The sequence below is a fragment of the Trachurus japonicus genome, chromosome 17 (assembly GCF_045865225.1).
Source record: "Trachurus japonicus isolate A0001 chromosome 17, Traja_1.0".
Classification (NCBI taxonomy): domain Eukaryota; kingdom Metazoa; phylum Chordata; class Actinopteri; order Carangiformes; family Carangidae; genus Trachurus; species Trachurus japonicus.
In genome coordinates, this window is record NC_140923.1 from 34,555,634 (window position 1) to 34,576,488 (window position 20,855).

At 40.1% G+C, this 20,855-nt stretch overlaps 1 protein-coding gene across 2 annotated transcripts; it reads right to left on the bottom strand.

Annotated features, from left to right (window-relative positions):
• Positions 1-794: 794 nt before the first annotated feature.
• klhl14 (kelch-like family member 14) lies at positions 795-17,544 on the bottom strand. 2 transcript variants are annotated; one of them, XM_085805583.1, is made up of 9 exons: positions 17,370-17,544; positions 11,364-12,264; positions 9,314-9,435; positions 4,635-4,724; positions 3,822-3,900; positions 3,133-3,323; positions 2,241-2,399; positions 1,661-1,818; positions 795-1,173 (listed from the first exon to the last, which is right to left on the bottom strand). In XM_085805583.1, the coding sequence occupies exons 2-9, from the start codon at positions 12,239-12,241 to the stop codon at positions 1,033-1,035; spliced, it is 1,818 nt and encodes a 605-aa protein (XP_085661709.1). In that variant the 5' UTR covers positions 12,242-12,264; positions 17,370-17,544; the 3' UTR covers positions 795-1,032. The 2 variants fall into 2 exon arrangements, with proteins under 2 accessions (XP_085661709.1, XP_085661708.1); XM_085805582.1 differs by lacking the exon at positions 17,370-17,544 and adding an exon at positions 13,155-13,407.
• Positions 17,545-20,855: the final 3,311 nt, after the last annotated feature.

Consider the following 20,855-nt stretch of genomic DNA (forward strand, 5'->3'; position numbering starts at 1 on the left):
ATTCTTCAATTGTTTTGCTTGCAGCATGAAGAATAGTTGCCACAAACTTTGGCAAGTTTTTTTTCCTGTCAAGCAGATAACCTGTAAGGAACTCTCTGTTCAACAAGTTATACAAACACGACTTTAGTCTGGGTGTAAATCATTAAGATAATTTGTTAAAAATTAGGGCTGGGTGATATGGATACGTCCTCAAATCTTTGTGTAATTATGATTTTTTTCTTTCTTTTCTTTTTCTCTTTTACTATGTCCTCCTGCTTGTCCCCACTATCAAGTTGTGTAGTTGTGCTTGAATGTCTAGTTACAGTTTACTTTTAATCATATCATGTTAAAGTTAAAAATGACAGCAATGACAACTGCTGTCACTGAAAAAGTTTTCTGGAAATGTCCTCATGTTCGACACATAAATAGGTTCATTTTCAGAGAGACAACAAAACAGTTGCATAATGATCTGACCAGGTGCTGCAACAGTGTACAATCTAGCCAGTGAAAAATGAGTAATAACATGAGTGATGACGAATATTCATACACTTCGATGATCACAATTAATGTAACTCACCCAGCCCTAGTTTTATTTAACCCAATAACAATTTTTGGACTGACCATCTTTTCACCCAGTGTCAGTCCATGAAACAACACTGCATTTTGCTGGAATAATGCCTCTACTGAATACAAGATACAATGGATTTGAAAGCTATAATTCAGTCCAACACTATGCGTGCTATAGAAGAGAAGCCAAAAACACTTACTATCAGTTTAAATGAAATCAAATATGAAACTGACCATTTCTCATAACACAGATGAGTTTAAATACATGAGTTACACAATTTTCTTCTTCATTTTTTTTTCAAACCTTCAGTAGGGAATAACGAAAGTGCTCTGGTCAAACCTGTAAAAAAATAATTTATACACACCCTCGTCATCTGACCGGAGGGTTCGTCACAAAATTGTTGACAACTGTTTTGCTTATTGATGGTCCTCCCCCCAGTCACTCTGCTGCTTCTTGCCCTTACTGCCCGTTGGTCGGATTAGTTGTCATTTGTTAAAAGGAAGGCAGGCAGGCAGTATGACAGTGGAACAGGCTGGGCCTGCTAAAGGCTCTGCCACCTCTCCCTCCAACTCTGTCCATGTTCCCTTTTCTGGGCTGTAGCAGATGGTAGAAGACTTATAGGCCCCCTGGGGAAAAAAAGAAAATCAAGTCATTTTCTTCATTCCTCTTTGTGTTGTTTATATTTCTGACTAGGGGACAGAAACACTAAAATGCATGCGATCAAAAACAACAATGGAATATTAAAATCGTGTCCACAATTTTTTCTTGTTTGGGTATTAATTGCTAAAACTACAGCAGCCAGGAAATTTCACAGTCTTTTTACGAACATGAAAGCATATCTTCAATGACCTGTTCCACAAGGACAGGAAGTCCTACTAAGGCCTGAAAAACATGGAGAATTGTTGCCACCAGCAACCACTTGTATTCACAAAATGATAATGGATAGACTTCTGTTGTTGTTGGTAAGAAATGAAAGAGCTGCTCACAGGAACACATGTACCGTTTTTTGTTCATTTTTCACAGTGATTAAATATAGAATATCACAAGCCCTATCCTTACATGTAAAATAATCTAATCTGATGTGTACGTAAACAGTAGTAGTATATACAGTACCATGCTCCAGCTGTAGCCCCCCACAAGGAAGATGCTGTCATCCAGAACAGCACAGCCCGGGCCACTGCGACCCTCCAGGATGGGTGTCTGCAGGATGTTCCACTGGTCAGCTTTCGGGTCATAACACTCAACCAACATCACGTCTAGATGGGAGAAACCTGTGAGAGGGGTAGATAACTGTGTTAAAATTATGTACTTAGTGTTTCACATGCAGTCAATATGCCCCATCTGGTAATTCGACATTACAGGCCCTGAAAACAATCCAACCAGCCTCTCTCTCTAACAGATGGGGTGCTATATGAACGGAAAATTTTCTGCAAAAGTTAGAACAGTTTGTGTGTGTGCTGTTCTCCCTGAGTTCCTTCACTGATTTTATAAGTGGGTGAGACTTAAAAAGATAAATGTCGCTTTTCTGCCGTTTAAAAAGATGAAACATTGACATTTGGACCATTCCCTGAAGTCTACTTGATAAAATCTGCAAGTCTCTGATTTGACCATGTAAAAAGAGTTATGTTTGGCAGCGTGTTTTAAGAATAATGGCAGTAGCCTATCTCTTTTCCTGAGACGCTCAAGCACTTACCTTTCAAATGGTTTCCACCTATAGCATACAGGCGGTCGTTCATTCCAGCCAGGGCATGAATGGCACGCTTTGTGTTCATATCCTGTTTCCGAGCCCACACATCCATTATAGGGTCATAACAGTAGAGCCAGGACACATACTCTCCATTGTGCACTCCTCCTGCAACAGGTGAATACAACACAATGTCCTTATCCCTGTTTTGAAATACATAGCGTAGATAGATGCACTGGCTGCTCATGTAATATTGTACTCAATGAGGCAAACTGAAGGTACTCATTAAAAATGTATATTTTCTCATTACTTGAATTTCACAATTACCAAAGTTCATATTATGAAATATTCCACAAAAATATCTTTACCCTATAAACCACTCAACATAGAGTATGAATAGTAACTTTTAAAAATTCAACCCAGCTCGTGACATTTTGTCAGTCAACAGCTAATGCAAGTAGAAACACCAGAATATGAATATATGAATTGTTGTATAAGTAGCACATCCAATGCTGTAGGGCTGTTGATGAAAGCTAGTTAAACTACTTATGGTCATATAGTATGCTTGGGTTGGGTTGGGTAATTTAATGTAAACGATGCAACTGATTTGATATGGTGATAATGTTTCATATATATAAAATCTTAATCTGCAACATAAAAATTAACTCCAGTCTTCAAATGAAAAAGTACAATATTTTCCTTAGAACTGAATAGAAGTGTAGTAACCTGACTAGAAAACAAAATTTCTAGGTGAGATAACAAAGACTATTTATTGATATTGCTAATAATCTGCTGATATTTACTTATGGTAATGTATTTATCTGTTGTGCATGGCCCATCAAGTATCTTTCTTCAAAATAAGACAGGATAATTGGGACTGAGTGACAGGTTCTCTTCTGACCTGATATGTAGATCTTGCCGTTGTGTACTGCTCCTGCATGGGCGGCCAGAGGCTGAGGCAAAGACGACACATAGTTCCATTCATTAGTCTCCAGGTTGTAGGACTCTACGCTGGAGAGGTAGCCTGTCTCGTTCCTACCACCAATCACGTACAGGTGCTTATCCAGGCGGCAGGCAAAGAAACTGGCTCTCCTGAGGAAGTGTCAACCAGACAACATCATTAAACCAGCAATGACAACATCAGTTGTAGATTTTTTAACAGTCTGTGTGTGAGGTGGAAATTATTCAGGAAACATATCACAACTGAGACTCTGAACTGAGGCTTAGGGGCACAGGAGTTGCACACGTCCCAAATGCAAGCGGCTTTTCTTTTTCAAAGAAACATAATATTTGATATCATAAGTTTAGAGAAATGGAAAACGTTGTATCAAAAACTCTGATTCAAAAAATGTAATGATTACTAATTTCCTGTTTGTTTTCTTTATCCATTAATAGAAAATGATGTTTGTGAGTCCTGCAGTCTATTACTGCATCATCAGATATATTTACTACTGTATACTTACATAAACTTAGAGTACATTTAATCAAATGCAATGGTCCACATGATGAACAGTGTAAGTAAATATCAAATACAAAGCAACTTAAATGAATGAAAGAACAAATATGTAATGAAATACAAATTAGGCTCACCTCTCCTGCATAGGGGGCAACTGTATCCAGCTGTTGAATCTGGGATCGTATCGGCTAACAAAATTAGTGCTGTGTTTTCCTGCAAAAGAGATAGAAATCAAGGTCATTCACTCCCATGACTAATACAGTTTAGGCAATGCTCACTTCTAATTGGCTAAGTTTTTGTTAAATACCAAACAAATGAACAACTCTGTGACTTTGTAAGTCTTGATTTAAAAATAAACATATTATCTGAAAGTCTCCACCCACACATGCTGATTTTCAGTGTGAATATGTGCTACTTTTCACTGCACTTCGAGTTAACAAGCGCTGATGGAAGGCTTGTTTCTTTTTTGAGTCATACATCAGTGTGATTTTATTTTAAAAAGTCCTAAACTTTATCTGGCGATGTGTGTGTTGGTGTTGTGTTGACTTCAACCCTTACTGCTATTGTACCAGTGTATTATTATGATAGTTGGTGGAGAGAATGAAAGGACAGAATTCATTTTATGGTCTTTTACAGTTTTTCTTACCATCGTTATGTTACTACCATTTCACAAAAGCACTCTTGACACTTCATCACCACAAATATTTCAGTGTTAATAACGGTTATTTTTCTGTGCCAATTATTGACAAGTGTTGTTTGTCCACTCAGAGCTTATCTGGCTCTAGGATGAGTGTTTGAAACTATTTGAAAGTGCAAAATTAACTCTAATAGGTTTGAACTTACATACACACTGACTCAGAGCACTCTCACATGTTAAGTAAACACTGATAAATGTTTTACGTGAAAGCGCTGAAAAGCAAGACACTGATTCTGTGGTGTTACAGTACCATTGGGATTCCACTGGTCTTCTCCTCCCATCAGCATCAGGAAGTTCTCCACCTCCACCACGCAGTGATGGGCGCTGTTGTAAGGCATTACTAAATGAGACACAAAAATCACAGGTTTTAGTCACAGCAACATGACAGTGGTATAAGACAGAGGGAGGGAAATATCAACCTAAAAACCAAACCTGTCCCCAGCCAAGAATATTTGCCCCCCTAAGAAAAAAAAGAAGTTATCCCTTTGATAATTTACATATAGTACGTTAGTACGTATACACACGTACAGTATATATGATTTCTCATAACACCTGATTTCAAAAAGTAGACCAGAAATTAAAATAGCTTGACTTCCATGACTTGTATAGATTGTGTCCCTCAGAGACAAATATGCTTAGTTGACAGTGTAAACGTGATGCAGTCCTCTGGAGAGGTGTTGATTGAATGGTCATTTTGGAGGCTGCAGTTTGTGGTGCCTTTGAATTGTATTGTGTTTTATACAGGCAGATGTTTATATTATTTTGTTCACCCAATATCAATGAGGGTAGGCTAAATAACAGAGAGACCACTCTGTATAATGCAACACAGTTCAACAGCACCACAAACTCCATCCTCCAAAATGATCATACAGTCGAATGAGCACCTCTCTAAAACACTTTCAATAAAAATACAATATTATTGCTGGACTATTGTATTAGATTGCATTGGTTTCAGCTAAGTGTACCTAATAAATTGTCAACTTAGTACTAATAGGAGTTCCATCTGAACTAAAACTAACAATTTTATAAATATATTTTATTCTTAAATGAATTAAAATAATACTCAAACAAACACACACACACACACACACACACACACACACGCTAGGTCTGAATCTTAATTGTGCCTGTAAAATTACCCTTAACAAAGCTTAAAAAACTGGCCCTTAGTTAACCTAGCTACTGATCCCTGATGTAGGTCTACTGGTCCGGACAAAAGATGTTAGTCACAATTAAATGAGATTCCTATTTATGGAACATCTACAAAATGTTATCTTAACTTTTTAATAAGCAATATTTGTAAAGGCAGTGTTTCTCATTCAGTGACTGCTTTTATTACGTGTGATGCTGAGTGTCCTGTTGTTTGATAGGGGGTGCTCATAGTACATATTAATGTCGAGACTGATTTAATTTGCAACGTTACTCTCAACAACAGTGCTTGTTGTAATGACACGGACACACTTCTTTTTCTACAATCCTCAGTGAGAGTCAATGTTATATGATTTATTGTCCTTCCTCATCACTTTTGTTTTGCCACCTTCCATTGATCCATATACAGGAAGTGATTTCTTGTGGGGAATGAGGTCTGTAGACTCTTAAACTGGAACAAATGAAAGTATGAGGCAGAGTAAACAGGCTACCGTTTGGTATGACAATATCTATCTATCTATCTATCTATCTATCTATCTATCTATCTATCTATCTATCTATCTATCTATCTATCTATCTATCTATCTATCTATCTATCTATCTATCTATCTATCTATCTATCTATCTATCTACCTGATACAGTAAATGAGTTTCTACTTTAGAGACTTGACTTAAGTGCCAGTGAGTACTCAAAGGATTGACTTGCATACACCTTCCATCTAGCATTAATATGCCACAGCAACTATTCATCTAGCATCCAGAGTACATCTGATAAATATAATCTTACTGATCACGCTGCTTATTATTATCTTAGCACAAGTTAGCACAAACAGCTACAAGCCCACAAATGCAGCAGGACCCCTCATAGAGGATTTTCCCTTGTGTATGTTTTTGTGCTCCCCTCCACTCCTCCATCTTCTTTTGCTGAAGTGACCCCATTGAGATGTAGAGAAATGGTCTTAGGTGACAGTCATAATGAACATGATCGTGTTCACTCAATAAATCTCAGGCCCGGTGCTTTTTGAGCACAAATCAGTGAAATGTTAAAGCCCACCTGTCTGTCTCCATCAGTCATTTCCACTGTCACCTCCCCACCGCCTGATGGATCACAGTTGCTGCAAAATTAGACAGCCTTGAATCTCATTTCTTTCCTATTGGCCTCTCCCTGCAATCTCACTCTGGCTGGCTGACATGTGCCGGTCCTCTCTATGGGAGGGGAGTCTCAGATAGGAACTAATACTACATACACTAAACACAGCTTTATCTTGAACGAGGGGATTAGGTTGCTTGCCTCCAGTGCACCTCAAAGACGAGTGCCATATGACTGCCAAATTCCCGTACATGCTATTTACATTATCATTCAGTCAGCAGTATATAGGACATGGATGACTGGCTTTTTATTTGATGTCTAGTGACTTGTACTCATACTAAAAATCATTTCATACCCACGTGAAAAGAAGATTATTGCTTTACAGTATGTCACAGGCTACAGTATGAGGAGTGCTGTGAGGAGGACGTGGGACATTTGCACTGCCTCTACAGGTGCCACAGATACAGGTAAACAGTGGGATAACAGCTATATACCACTGTACTAGTCTCATGCACTGCAAAAAAATAAAACACCAAATAAAACAAACTAGTTCTTTCTCATCTCCAAGATATGATCTAAGATCTGACAGTGAATTATCACCTGAGAAAGAGTAAGAAATCAGTCTGCATATTCGTCCCCTGTCCCCCTAAATCTTCCATCGGCCCCAGGGGTGAACAGCCAAAAGAGGGCAGGATGAGCACGTCTTCCACGAGATGGACGCCATCACTCCAGTCTACAGTGAGCTCTAGGGCTCACTAGAGGGAGTCAGAAACCTCTGCATAGAGGCACAGTTGGGGTCGGTTGAATGACTCCACAGCTAATGCACCACTGCTGCTCAAGCTCTGACGTGCCTTTAACACCATTACAATTGCATCCCACTGAGCTGAATTCCTTTGTTCTAGGCCGTGTTGCACGGACGAGGTCCGTTTCCACACGTGAGATTTTACTACCAGGTTGATTTAAAGAAGGAGAATAGGAGAACAGTTCAGCATTGTGACTGAGCCTGTGCCTGCCTTTGTCTTGTGTTCGTCCACGCCGCTGTGGGTACACTAGATGGCAAACTTTACACTAGAATCACCGAGTAGCAGCTATATCTGACACAACAAGAGGGATCAGATTCTTCCTAAATTGTGTTGATGAATGTCTTAATCAAAGGCTGTCCCTCTCAGGTTTCGCCTCATTGAAAAGTTATGATTGAATGTTAATAATCTTCTATTCCACATCCATTGTGTGGAGGCTACATCAGATGGTCACTGATGTGTTAAGGGGATGATTTTGCAGTTTTGTCCCTCCACTTGGCCACGGACCATTTGAGTGTTAACTTTTTAGTTCTGAGTGATGGAAATCCCTATTGACCTTTTGCTTGCTGCAGTTTATACCCAGGAGTGTGAGTTTAATGAGGAAATGACAATATAAACACCAGTGAGCTTCAGGCTGTTGTATATGCATGCCTCCTTTAGTAAAATGCACCCTGAAAGATTTAGACAAACAGGAGCTAAAATAACAGACGACTGCCCAGTAACGTCACGTCCTGAGCAGCAGAAGACACAGTGTCTGAGGCCGTTGGTGAATTTCAGTCGCAACAACAGAAACATCACACCGAAATTAAAAAAACTTGTGCCATAAACTGAGAATATAAACTGCACACACTGAGCTGACAGAAGAAAAAAAACGACCTGTGGCTAATGTATACGAATGGAGAGATGCTGCTGAGATATGACTCCGACCAAAACAACAGGACAAAAACTCGATACGTCTGGCAATGATGATGCAAAGGACAAATATGGTTTCCCATTAGCTCTTGTTTGACCTTTGCAATATGGCAACAATATAGTGGTAAGCCTTGAAAGGTCACGGAAGACAGAGAGAAAAAAGAGCATGGTACACTTTACAGAGGTGAGTGCTGTAGGGAGCGTTTGTAAATTCACAAAGGCTGAGGACATTTTTTCCAATAGAACAGTTCTTTTTGTGAAATTATAACTACTTGCTTTCAATATGACATCATAAAATCAATATCATAAACTCTACCCTGCCATTATTTGCCTGTAGTTTACAAGATGCATCTTGATTGTTTAAATTACTTTTATTTATTACTTTCATCTTCTACACTTCTTGTTTAGTCAATTAAATCATTATCCATTTTGCCTTTTTGTAGACAGACTACAGCTGCTGTCCTCCTGACCTCATCTGTTGCCATTTGCTATACTTCATATATACCTGATATCGATAATGACACCAGGTCAACAGGTTAATTCCACACTTTGTATTAGTAGGTATGGGCCTACTCAATCTTATGTATTGATTAACCCGGGCTAATAATCATGCTACATTAAAATTCTATGGAGGAAAGATGTCATTCATTATTGTTCCATCCCTGCCACAATAGATCATTAGATTCAAGTAAATCTCATCATGCATCCTGCCAGCATATTTCAGCAAAAACAAGGGAAACCGGGCATGAAGCTCCACAGTGCTGTGAAGTCACGCTCTGATTAAAAACTTATATTAAAAGTGATATGATACATTATTACCTGAAGGATTTAGGGAACTCCTTCCCCTCATTTTCCGTGGAAATTAACCTGTGTTAAAGTCATCCATAGGAACAACTATTTCTCACCATAAAAGCCACCAACACAAGATGCCCCAGGTAAAAAATTTTTTTAAAAGGCAGCAAAGCCTCTGCAACTCACTTGTGAGGATCTTCCATGTCTTTTTCTCGTCATCATAGTACTGGACCAAATTGCTGGGGAGACGATCAGGTCCAGGAGGCAAACCACCCACCAGTAACAGCATTTTCTTATTGGAACGGATTCTGTAAAGTCAAAAGTGGGGGTGTGTGAACAAGTGATAGGAAATAGAGAACAAAACAGGTATTAAGCCTTGAAATAAAACACCCAAAGGCCATACCTTTAATCCCTCTAATAGTATTAACAGTTATTTGCCAGTGTATTTTGACTGTTCACTTCAAATGCTCAGTGTGTGAATGATTTAATCAGTAAATGAAATAGGAATAAATGGATGGTTAAATTAATAACTGTTCCTAGTCCAGGTACAGCTACCAAAGTTGAGACTACTAATAAGGCAATGTGCGGCCACGTTTATTATAATTAACATAAAATTGCTCAACAGCGCACTTATCCTTTTGATGTGTTATTGAACGGTTATTGTACTCTAAAGATATCTTTTCAATTAGCTGTGAAGCGAGGACGATCCTGCAGGGTGCCATGCTGGAGGCTAAAAGCGCAATTGAGTATATAAACCTGCCTATACAATGTCTCCATTTCATTGGCTACGGTGATTCATGTGACATCCCTGAGTCAGTTGTGAGATATTTCCTGCTGTTTGTATATGATATATAAACTCCAAGCTGCACACTTTACTCCACATTAATGACCATTATCTGGCTCCTAATGGATTTTAACACAAATCTACCAATTAATCACAATATGCAGTAAAAAGATTAAGAGTAGCTGGCCTTTATATTCAGACACATTCACCTTTTTTCCCTTTTTCATATTTTACTTTTTTATGCTTGGATAAATCACCATTGTCTCGGTACATTCTCCCAGCTACCGGCCCACTCGGAAGTGTTTTGGGGTTATTCATATGCAAATGAGCCCCTGGACATAGATAATAGTGATTAATTGAGAGGAGAGAAACAGCGGCATGTGAAACTAATTATGAGGATTCCTGATTCCTTGCTCATTTAGGTTCATATGTGGGAATAGATATGTTATTGGGATAATGTAGGAAAAAGCTATGTGTGGAATGATTCCACTTCTATATTTATTGTGCAAAATTTGATTTTCAACTTTCATTCTCTCACTCCACAGCTTTATTTTTCCTCTGCTCAGCAATTGATCTATTTGAATACTGATGTCATCACTGCTCAAAACATTTGTTGCCTTGACCACCTTGCTACAGCTCAGCTCTGCAAACAAAATCTGACAACAGCACTGCCAATCAATCAACTTACTGATAAGGCATGTCCACTTACCAGCCCCTTAAAGTGCTGATCAGAACAAACATGGAGGTAAACCATGCTGCTTGGTCTATTTCTGTGTGTAAGTGAGACACATGCATCTAACCTGAACAAGAAGCACTGGCTGATTGTCCCTTAATGAAAACGAATGCTGCAGTTTCTCAAATATAATCATACACACCCAAATGCTCTAAATTCCTCTTTGGCTGTATTATATTTCTGTTTATTGTGATATCATGACCAGGGTATCGTTGTAGTTACATCAGAATTGCTAAGTAATTTCTATGTAATTCTGGTAACAATTTAATCATAGCATTTCAAATTGTATTCATGAGACTTCCCACGAATCAAATGCATAACCTTTATCTAGTTTGCTGCATCTTGTCTACACTGATTAGAGAGCAATTACACAGATGTGTGAGGAAATAAAGAGTTGTTTTTTCTTCCCTAAAACACAAGGTAAGCTTGTAATTATGGATACAGTGTAGTATGGAGTAGATCAGCCCCTCTGACAGCTGGCATTCTTTTGCAGGAACCCCCCCACAAACCTTATTAACTGGGCCTCAAACCTCAAACCTCTGACTGACCACTACAGTACTAGACTACACAGGCGGTGGGTCCAATACATGAGTGAGTGGGCAATACTTGAGTCTGCAATTTGTTCAAATTTAACAAGTGGGAAGCATTTAATCACTTTCCGTCCAGTCTGATTTCTGTGTGTGCGTGTGGGTGTGTGTGTCTGTTTGTCTTTTTCTCACCTGCTGGCCATGGTCTGCCTGCAGTGCTGCCTGAAGGGCATCAGGTGGTAGTTCATGGCATCCAGGAGTAGTTTCTGGCACACAGGGTCACTCCTCATGAAGTCAACGGACTGCACCCTCTCCACCAGCTCTGGGGCAGGTATGAGGGCGAAGCGCAGCCTCTTCATAAGGTCTGGCGCATAGTGCATGCGAGTCTCCCGGTCATGCTCCAGCCAGAGGACTGACATCTGGAAGAGAGCCAGCTCTGACTCCACCGGGGGTGGCAGAGCATCTAGCATGGCGCACATCTCCTCAAAGTTCAGCAAGAGCACATCCTCCACCAGGTACTTGTTGGCCAGCTTCTTGGTCTCATCCAGTCCATGGAGTGCAGCAATCTTGCAGATCTGCTTGTAGTTCTGCACAGAGATCTGGTCGTTGAGGAACTGCACACTGAGTTTGGTAATCTGGGGGATGTTGAGGATCTTGCTGACTGACAGCACTTCTTCCACCGTGTCCAGGGAAAGAGTCACATTGGCAGTGTAGAGGTACTCCAGCACTAATCGCAGTCCAATGGAGGAGCAGCCCTGGAGTACCAGGTTATTGATGGGCCTGGCACTGGGGGTCACCAGCTTGTCATCAGGAGAGGATGAGGGGGTCCCACTGCTGCCTTGGTCCCCTTTGCTCCCCTCATTGTTGATTGCATTATGGGAGGAGAAGAGAGATCTGAAATACTGGGAGCAGGATGCCAGCACAGCTTTGTGGCAGTGAAACTGCTGTCCCTGGGCGGTGAGAGTCACATCACAGAAAAGCTGTTTTCTCCATAAGAGATTGAGCCCATGCAGCAGGGTGTCACTGTGTGTTGGGTCAAAGGTGGATGTTCTATCACCCGATCTGGACATGACTTCCTGACTGTGAACGCCACCTAGGCAACAAATAAACCATGCAAGCCATTTACCTCAGGTCATTTATTTGCACAACACACGTATAGTAGACCTCATAGACGCTTTCAGTCAACTATTACAATAGGAAACGATTTCTGGAATAAGTTATTGAACAGATCGCCCGTCCATCCACAGCGGGGAATAACCACGGTGCCATACCAGCCGGCGAGAAATCTACTGTACATCCAATACGGCTCCAGTCGCTTTCAACTTTGAGCTCTGGTCGTAAAGCAACAAACAAAAACGCAGTAGTTCCCACAGCGTGCCACTCTTATTCATTCTCAACTGAAGATCAAGATGATTTTTAAATGGAGGCTGAGGTTTTGAAGGGCGCTGTCAAAACAAAAAACGGAGGAGACGGAGGAGATGCTGCAGCGCTTTCCTTTCCCCCCCTCGGTAACGCGGCTGAAGTTGTCGGATCAGAGGGGGAGAGACAACCGCTACGGTGGACGGAGAACATGCAGCATTCAGCTAACACTTATCCCTTCTCCTATCTTGCTGCACACCCCCACACACACACACACAATGAGGACATTACACATCGCACAGATTTACGGGAGTCACACAAAAGCAATTAGTTTGTCTCCGAGCCGTCAGCAGCGGTATGGGTGCGTTTCGCTTTTTTTAGTCTACCTGAGTTAACGCGGACGTGAGTATCGGCAAATATCCACGGAAATGCAGCTTTCGGTAAAGTTACATGCAATATCACATCTCTGGTGTTTCTTAAGCTGAACAAAAAAGCTATTTCTATGTGCGTAATGTGTGCAAACTTGACACAAGCGTGCTGTATCGTTGTCGCCAGATTCACTAAAAGCGCCTGTCACAACTAAATGATGTGAGCAGCTTGAGCCTGAGAAGGAGCCAAACTTACCTGACTTCAGCTCTTGACAAAAAAAAAAAGAAAGTAAGCTTCAGGTTCCCAAATAATCTCACTTGGATTTTCCTTTGTTCTCCTTTTTTTAAAAGAAATGTCCTTTCCTTTAAAGTCTATGGTCGGTGGTGTCTCAAAATAACCATTGAATCCAACTCATAAAGTCACTATTTCAGGTTATTTGTTGACGTTGATCATTTGTTCTTCTGAATTAACAAGAAGTGTGTGAGTGTGTGAGAGGGAGCTGTGCTTTCTGCAAGAGAAGAAGAAGAAGAAATATACGTGTGACAAATTATGCTACCAAGAAACAACACATCATTATCCTTGGGCCTGGGGCTCAGTGAGTCGTAACGAGAGTAATAGGAAATCCACGGTTGGGGAGAGAAACGGTCGTGCATGGCCGGTGGAGAGAGACCATGCAGGGGTATGGATGCTGGAGAGACTCGCAAAATTATGGCTCAAGGCTATTGTAAAAACTGTCGAGCGTAAATGACTGCGATTTCAAACATCTATGGAAGAAAGAAAAGAGAAAGGGGGAGAAAAACCGAGTCTTTCCCTCGCTGTTATAGAGAGAACCGTCAAGTTTTAGTGCGCATTGCTAATTAGTCAATTTCTCTCTGCCTTCACAGCCCGACGACTTTGCTGCTGAGCTGAAACTGCTAATTTCTGGGACCAGCCTTTTTTTGGCTGTGAACTGGATGGATGAATGGCTTGTCTCGCACAAATGACAAAAAGCCCCTGCCTTAATCTCCATCGCCAAAATAACCCCTCATCTCATTCTGCTCCTGCAAGTCCTTCAAAAGAAGGTGCTCTACACAAACTCAAGTTTTTTGCATCCGTATTATAAATACCACATAAACCACAATGTCCCCACTGTGTTTATTATTTTGAATTAAAGCATGAAAGACCCCCCTTTTTTTCATTATGCATGTGAAGAAAAAGCACCAGGCCAGAATACACTGAAACACCAAAGTGACACAAAGTTAAGAAAACAACATGCAGGGAAATAAAGTCTAACACAATATACACTGTGTAATGTGTGTTAATATCTTGTCTAATCAGTTCATTGTGTCACAACTTGGAGGCCTATAGCTGCAGGCCTATAAACACAAAGGGTTGAAACCTAATACAACATCCAATGATGCACAGTAGTGTGCTGTATGTGATGAGAGTCCTGGTTGGATATTCAAATGCCACAGTTTCCCCTCCAAAACCACCACTAAGTTCATAAGATGTGGTAAAAATGACTGTCCCTTGACCTTATTGACCACATCAAGAGCCCTGACACAAACAACCAAAGTTGTGAGGCACTTGGTAGTTTCAGTCCTGTATCATGAGTCTAGTTGCACATAGTTTAAGACTTGGATACACCGACATTGACTCACATTACCTAAATTAGGACTGTACCCTTCCTTTGACCCTATACAGTACATGGATTATCAGGTGATGTCATCCTGATCATTACTAAGCTGACACCGGATGGCTGCAGGTTCAAAACAAAGAAAACAAAACCGATCAAACGCAGTAAGATATGACTTATTAGGACAGAATAAACTGTCAATTAAGTAAAGAGCTCAATTAGAGTAAAAAAAAAAAACTTGCATGCAGGACTCCCGTGGGACCAGAAGTGACAGATACCTCACAAGTTATGAAATGACAGATAAGGATAAATGGGTTTGTTCATGTACTATGAAATAGAGCAACACCATGCTACAGTTGAAATAATAACAGGCCACATATAGGTAGCATTTATATTAGATAGAAGCGGGACATTGTTTGATGTTTGAGTGTTTGACAAGCATGCGTATCCTCCACTTGTAGTTATACTGAACAAATTCATCCTACATGAACTGTGGGAGATGACTGATTAGATTGTGCGCTGCATCTCAAATAATTATCATCACTGAAGGAAAACTATAATACTGTAGTATTAATTAGTGGTTTTTAAACCACTAAGAAAGCCGTTTGTATCGTTGTTTACTGTTATTATTGTGTTGCCTCATTTTCCGTGTGCTTGTCACTGCAGTGCATTACAGTAGTTCACTTTATTTCACTTCAGAGTCACATACTGTTATCGTTACTTGCTCCCAGTTAGCACTACATTACCCAAGTCTCGAGCGAGCTATTCTAACGCAATAAAATGACCATTTCCAACTCTTTCAGCTCTTTGTAGCAACTCAGTCTCCTGAGGCCACTGGTCTTCAGATTGCAGGGCGTTTATGGTTGTAAGTTGTTGCAGTGTGCAGAGAGAGGGGGGGTGGGGGGTCATCAGATAAGAGAAGAATTTCTAGACTAATTAAACCCTTTGAGACAAAGAATCACACTACAGTGATTTACAACTCTCTGTACCAGTTAACCCGACTCATATTTATCTGTCATATTACTCTGATACCATATCTACCTCTATGGGTAAAAAGTCTTTACATCTTTTTGTTGTTATTATACTATGAACACAAGAGGAGGTATTAGAGGAAATAACAACAGTTACATGAGATCTAAATACTGTAGTTCATAATAATACCGGTTTCGTGGGAGATAACTGCTAAAAAAAAAAAAAGATCCCAGTCACTGACCATCTACTCCACAGTGTAGTGGTACAATAAGCTCCTTATATCACTCTCAGCTACTGCACAATTTTATGTGTAATGCTTACATTACAGTACATTTTCTGATTATTTGTAGCACTACAATTTTGTGCATGTAACACATGAAAATAAAACTAAACAACAAGAGTCTGTCGACATTATTATGGCCTTGAATAACTGATTAAAGAGTGAGCATTTAATCTAATCAGTGCAATGAAACAAAACAAAAGGAGAAGCTCCAAAGTTGTGAATAGCAAAGTCTACCAGGCATAATTCCTTTTGCTGGCTGCTGCAGAGGGGTATGCTAAGATAGAAAGTATTATTTTCCTAAATGGAAGGTGTCAGATGGTCACGGAAATGTGATCGGCTGTTCAAGATCACTGCTTCCCATCTGCAATTTGTGACGTGTGAAAGATTCAGCCCAAATGTGCTCACCAAGCGTAAATCCTCAGCAGTTTCTCTTATCGTGGAAAAGCAAGATAACCAGCTGTTTACAGATCAGAGAACATATCATATTAATATCATGGAGAGGGTGATATCATCTTGTTTGTAAAATATTTTGTTAACTAAGTGTGGTGTGGTATAGCAACCTATAAAGTGAAAGTTGTAATTTGTGTTTTAGTAAGAGTGATGTAGTTTAAAGCCTTTTTCCTGATAAAAATATTGAAAGGGAGAAAAGAGAGGATGCTGCAGGGAGCCTCTTAAACGAGACCTTGGTGAAACAAAATTAATGCAAACTGCAGGTTATAGTAAATACAAAATTATAAAGCTTTCAGCAGTAAGATTTAAATTAAAGACCCCCCTCCTCAATTCCAGTTATCTGTATGTTTTAACAGCGGGGATACTTTGATTCAACATCTGTCTCCCCGTTTTTTTTTCTTTTTAAATCTGATCTTAGAGGAGTTTGCACTTCTCCAAGATCTAAGATACTGTAATGTTGATATGACGGCTTTGGGAGGATATGAATATGGAAACGGTAACTGTACAGTGTTTCATGGGGTTTTGATTAGGACTTCCTGTTTCCGAGTCCCAGTAAACTGTTATTTTGACTGTCTGTGGCAATGTTTGTACCAGTTTATCATCGCCCCGGAGGTACATATGGGTGAACCTGCTGCACAGTTTAATTTATAGGTGGAGAGACGAGTGAAAGGGTCAGGTAAAGAGCAACATTTCTAAAAACGCAGCTGTAGTGTGATGTGATGCATTTGTAAATTCAAACAGATGCAATCACCTGTTAACTTGATTAAATCTTTTTTTTTTACACAGATTTTTATGCTGGGACTGATTAGTGCATGCTTGTCATCTCAGATCAAACTTAGTCAGAGATGATTCATAAAAAGTCCACTGTGTAATAAATTGTAAGCACTTATATTTGCCATTCAGGGAGTATGGGAGGCCTGCTGTTTTAAACCCCTAGATCCCCACACATGGCGTAGCCACCACAGACACGGCTCAGAGAGTCAGCCAGCAGCCGGGAGGTGAGCAGAAAGGAACAGGCGGTGTCCCCTCCAGAGTGAGCATAGGAGCGTGTGTGTGTGTATGTGTGTGTGTGTGGCATTCTCAAATGACAAAAGGATACCAGTTGTGTAGTTCAGGTGGGAGGAGACATGGAGGTGGTATGGAGACTCACCTGAGGGAGAGTCTGGGCTGTTGGGACCGGGGCTATAGTGGAGACCAGGAGATGGTGGAGGGGCCGCAGGAGGCCACTGTGCCGTGGAGGAGGTTTGGGGGCTGGAGGGAGAGGGGGCTGCTGTTGCGCAGTCTCCCCAGCGTGATGCATCTACCTTCAGGGTGGCAGCAGGCGTGGAGTGGGGTGCGATGGAGCGAGCACGGGCTCAGTGGCGCGGTCACCTAGGGACGCTGAAGCTGCTGTAGCAGGACTGATAGTTATTCCTTGGGAGAATTGCAAGATGAGCCCCATTGTATTAGCAACCCCCCTTTTACTAAAACTGTATCAATGTTCTCAAGTCTTAAAAGAATCAAGTTGGGGTGTTACACATCTGACATATCTGACAGGAAAATATAGAGTGTTTTTAAGTTTTATGTTTAGAAAAAGAAATAGTGCGATGTATAATCTCTACACAGTTTCTGTAATTTAGCCTAATAGCACAATATTCTACACTGTATGTTTCACTGTGAATCAGAATTAATGTTGTCAGAGTTAAACTTCAGTAAATTCCTTTGGCAATGGGAAGCCAGCAAATTATTCCATACTGATTTGAAATTCTCAGACATTAAGCTTTTTAATTTCCAAGCCATACTTTTGTGTTGCAACTGTTTGAGTCGTATCTTTTAGAAATTCTCTGTGTCTAATATGGTCAGCACTCCCAATTATTCACTCCACTGACAAGTGAAACAAATGGGACCAACCAGTGCATTCTGTATTATCTACACCCCTTGGATTCCCTGACAATAATTAATACAATGGCAAGCTGCTGTTACCAGCCCCGACGACATGAGCTCAACAACATAAGCTCTCCCTTTCCAAGAGCTCTTGAGAGGAAATTACATCCAGCAGTGAGGTCATATACATCACGGCCACTAGCAGCTGGGTCATGTCATACAACTGTCTGGGATCCTAGATCAGATAAAGGCCCTATTGTATGGTGCTGTTAACATCACCAGGTTATTATTCACATCATTACACCATAACTGTAAGGTGCATGGAATATGTCAAGAATAATATGAATGTAGTCCTGACCATAGAGATGTATGCTGGCTTTAACAGCAAAGACTGCTCCATATGTATCTGGGAAGTTCATTGATATGCCCCATGATCTTACTGAGGCAGCAGCGCTGATGGCCTCACTGGTATGGTCACACACCATTATGTAGTGTTATTTAATTTCCTCATAATACAGATAAACAGGGAAATAACACTACTAATTTATCATATAAATAGCATATACAGTGTGTAAGCAGTATTAGTTGATTTAGGTGTATATTTTTAAATAGACGCAAACATTAGTCTCATGATAAAACAAAAATAAATACAGACACACTTGTGGTTTAATAGTGAACTGACCAGTATGTTGTTTTAAAGAGTTGTCATGTAATCATACTAACCCCTCTTATTTTAGCCTGAGAGGATATTAACAGGTTTTTTTTTAATTATAGGGGAGCACATTCCCCTAACATCCATTAAAGGAATGCCATGCTAATTTTAAATCCTCGCAGCAGGCATTGGCATCAACAGAAGAAAAGTGGATGAGTTTCTCTTTAACAGCTGTAATTTGTGTTTTCCAATCACCATGCTGATTTCTGCTCATTATACTCACACCGGTAAGTGAGCAAAGTTTGGATTGATTGACTCTAATTAACTAAAAAATGTTCCAAGCCATGGATTTATTATCATGCTAGCTAGCCACAAATGTCAGAGACTTTCACAAATTATTATCCTGTTAAGATAAATATCTTTGAAATCAAACGAGTGTGGAAACACAAGGAACATGTATTGTTATACTGATGAATTTGTTGGCATGTTTTCTGTGGAGTTCCACATTAAAGACTCACCTGGGCAAACACACAGTTCCAGTGTATTGTTAAGCCACACAGTATGACTGAATGACAGATGCTGTAGTTACCTAAACTTTAAAGGAACACACACACACACGCTAATAACCTACTGTACTAGTGTATAAATACTGAAGTAAATGAACAGCAGACAATGTTTAAAATTATTTTTGTCAAACAAACATATGTATTGATATCTATTTTTGTGGATATACTTTAAGATAAAAAGATATTAACAGTTACTACATGTAGCAATGCAGACCTGTGTGGTCCCGTCTACATTAACAGAAGACCTGTTCCCCTCTTGTGTGCTCCAAAACTTGGCAGCATCTCCCTCATTGATATTTTAGACACAGTAGCACCTCTCTCCACTCACATTCTTTCTTTGGCTCCATCAGCTCCATGGCTCAACTCTCCACTTGCCCATGAACAAAGACAGGACGCTTTGAGTGGACACCTCAATTTTTCTGGGTTTAAAAAGATCTCGCAACAGAATTTTGGTTAGCTTGAGGAGTCTGAACGTTGCTCTGATTCACTTGGCTTCACACCAACGATCAGAAATGGTCGCTGAAGTGAATCCAAATGAAACGGGCCCATCGTCTGCATGGCGGTGCCAGGCTGAAACTGAGAATCATGCCGCTTGTAAATCAGATTTTCCCCAACATGTCTCTTGCAAAATATGCCTTAACACAAAATTATACAAAAAAATCTTCTAAACCAGCTTTGATGTATCATAGTACGCAACAACACAGTCAGGCTCGTGCTGTATATTTCATCCTCAACATACTGAAACATGCATCTAATGTGAAAGAAAATGCATCTCAGCTGTCAAGCAGACCTCCATCAGTATTTCCACAATCCACCCTCTTTAGGGTAGCAGCATTTAGGTGTGTCCACTTTGAGGCACGCCTGTAGATAAATGTGATGACATCTAGTTGTGGCTCTTTTTATTTATTTAGGGGATTGATTAGGTGCAAGGAGAGCAGATAGATGTGTTGGGGAGGCACTTTAATTTGAGATATTGCCATATAGCCTGTAAGGAATATGAGACTGGCTGAACATTTTTCTCCTCAAGGTGCTTTTGGAGATCTTGTGGCATCATGGCTTTGTGAGTAGCTGATATGAGGTGTGACATTATAGTGTGTGTGCGTGCGTGTGTAACTGGACAATATTGTAGAGTATATGTTAGTTTAAAGCTATATAGGAAAACTTTATTTACTTTCAAGATAGAGGAAACTGCAAGTGCTCTAATATCTCTTTTATATTATTATTTTTTCTTCTTTTTTTTTTTACAGAAAATACATTTTGTGTATATACCAATTAACTAAAGGGTGATGATAGTTAATTGGAGATGAAATGCTACAATCATAGTAAGATACTAAACTGGACCTATGTTGCAGTCAATTATGTCTCTCTAAGGTTGTTGTGTCCACACTGCCCCCTTCTGTCTCCACTGGTGTGAGAGTCATCCGGCGTATCAACAAAACAACAGTATCTCTATGATCTGACACAGACAGGAGAGGGCAACACATATTTCTGAAGGAGCAGATTAAAAACACAAACCCTAATGCCACTAAATGTTATGTTATATGTTACACTTTCT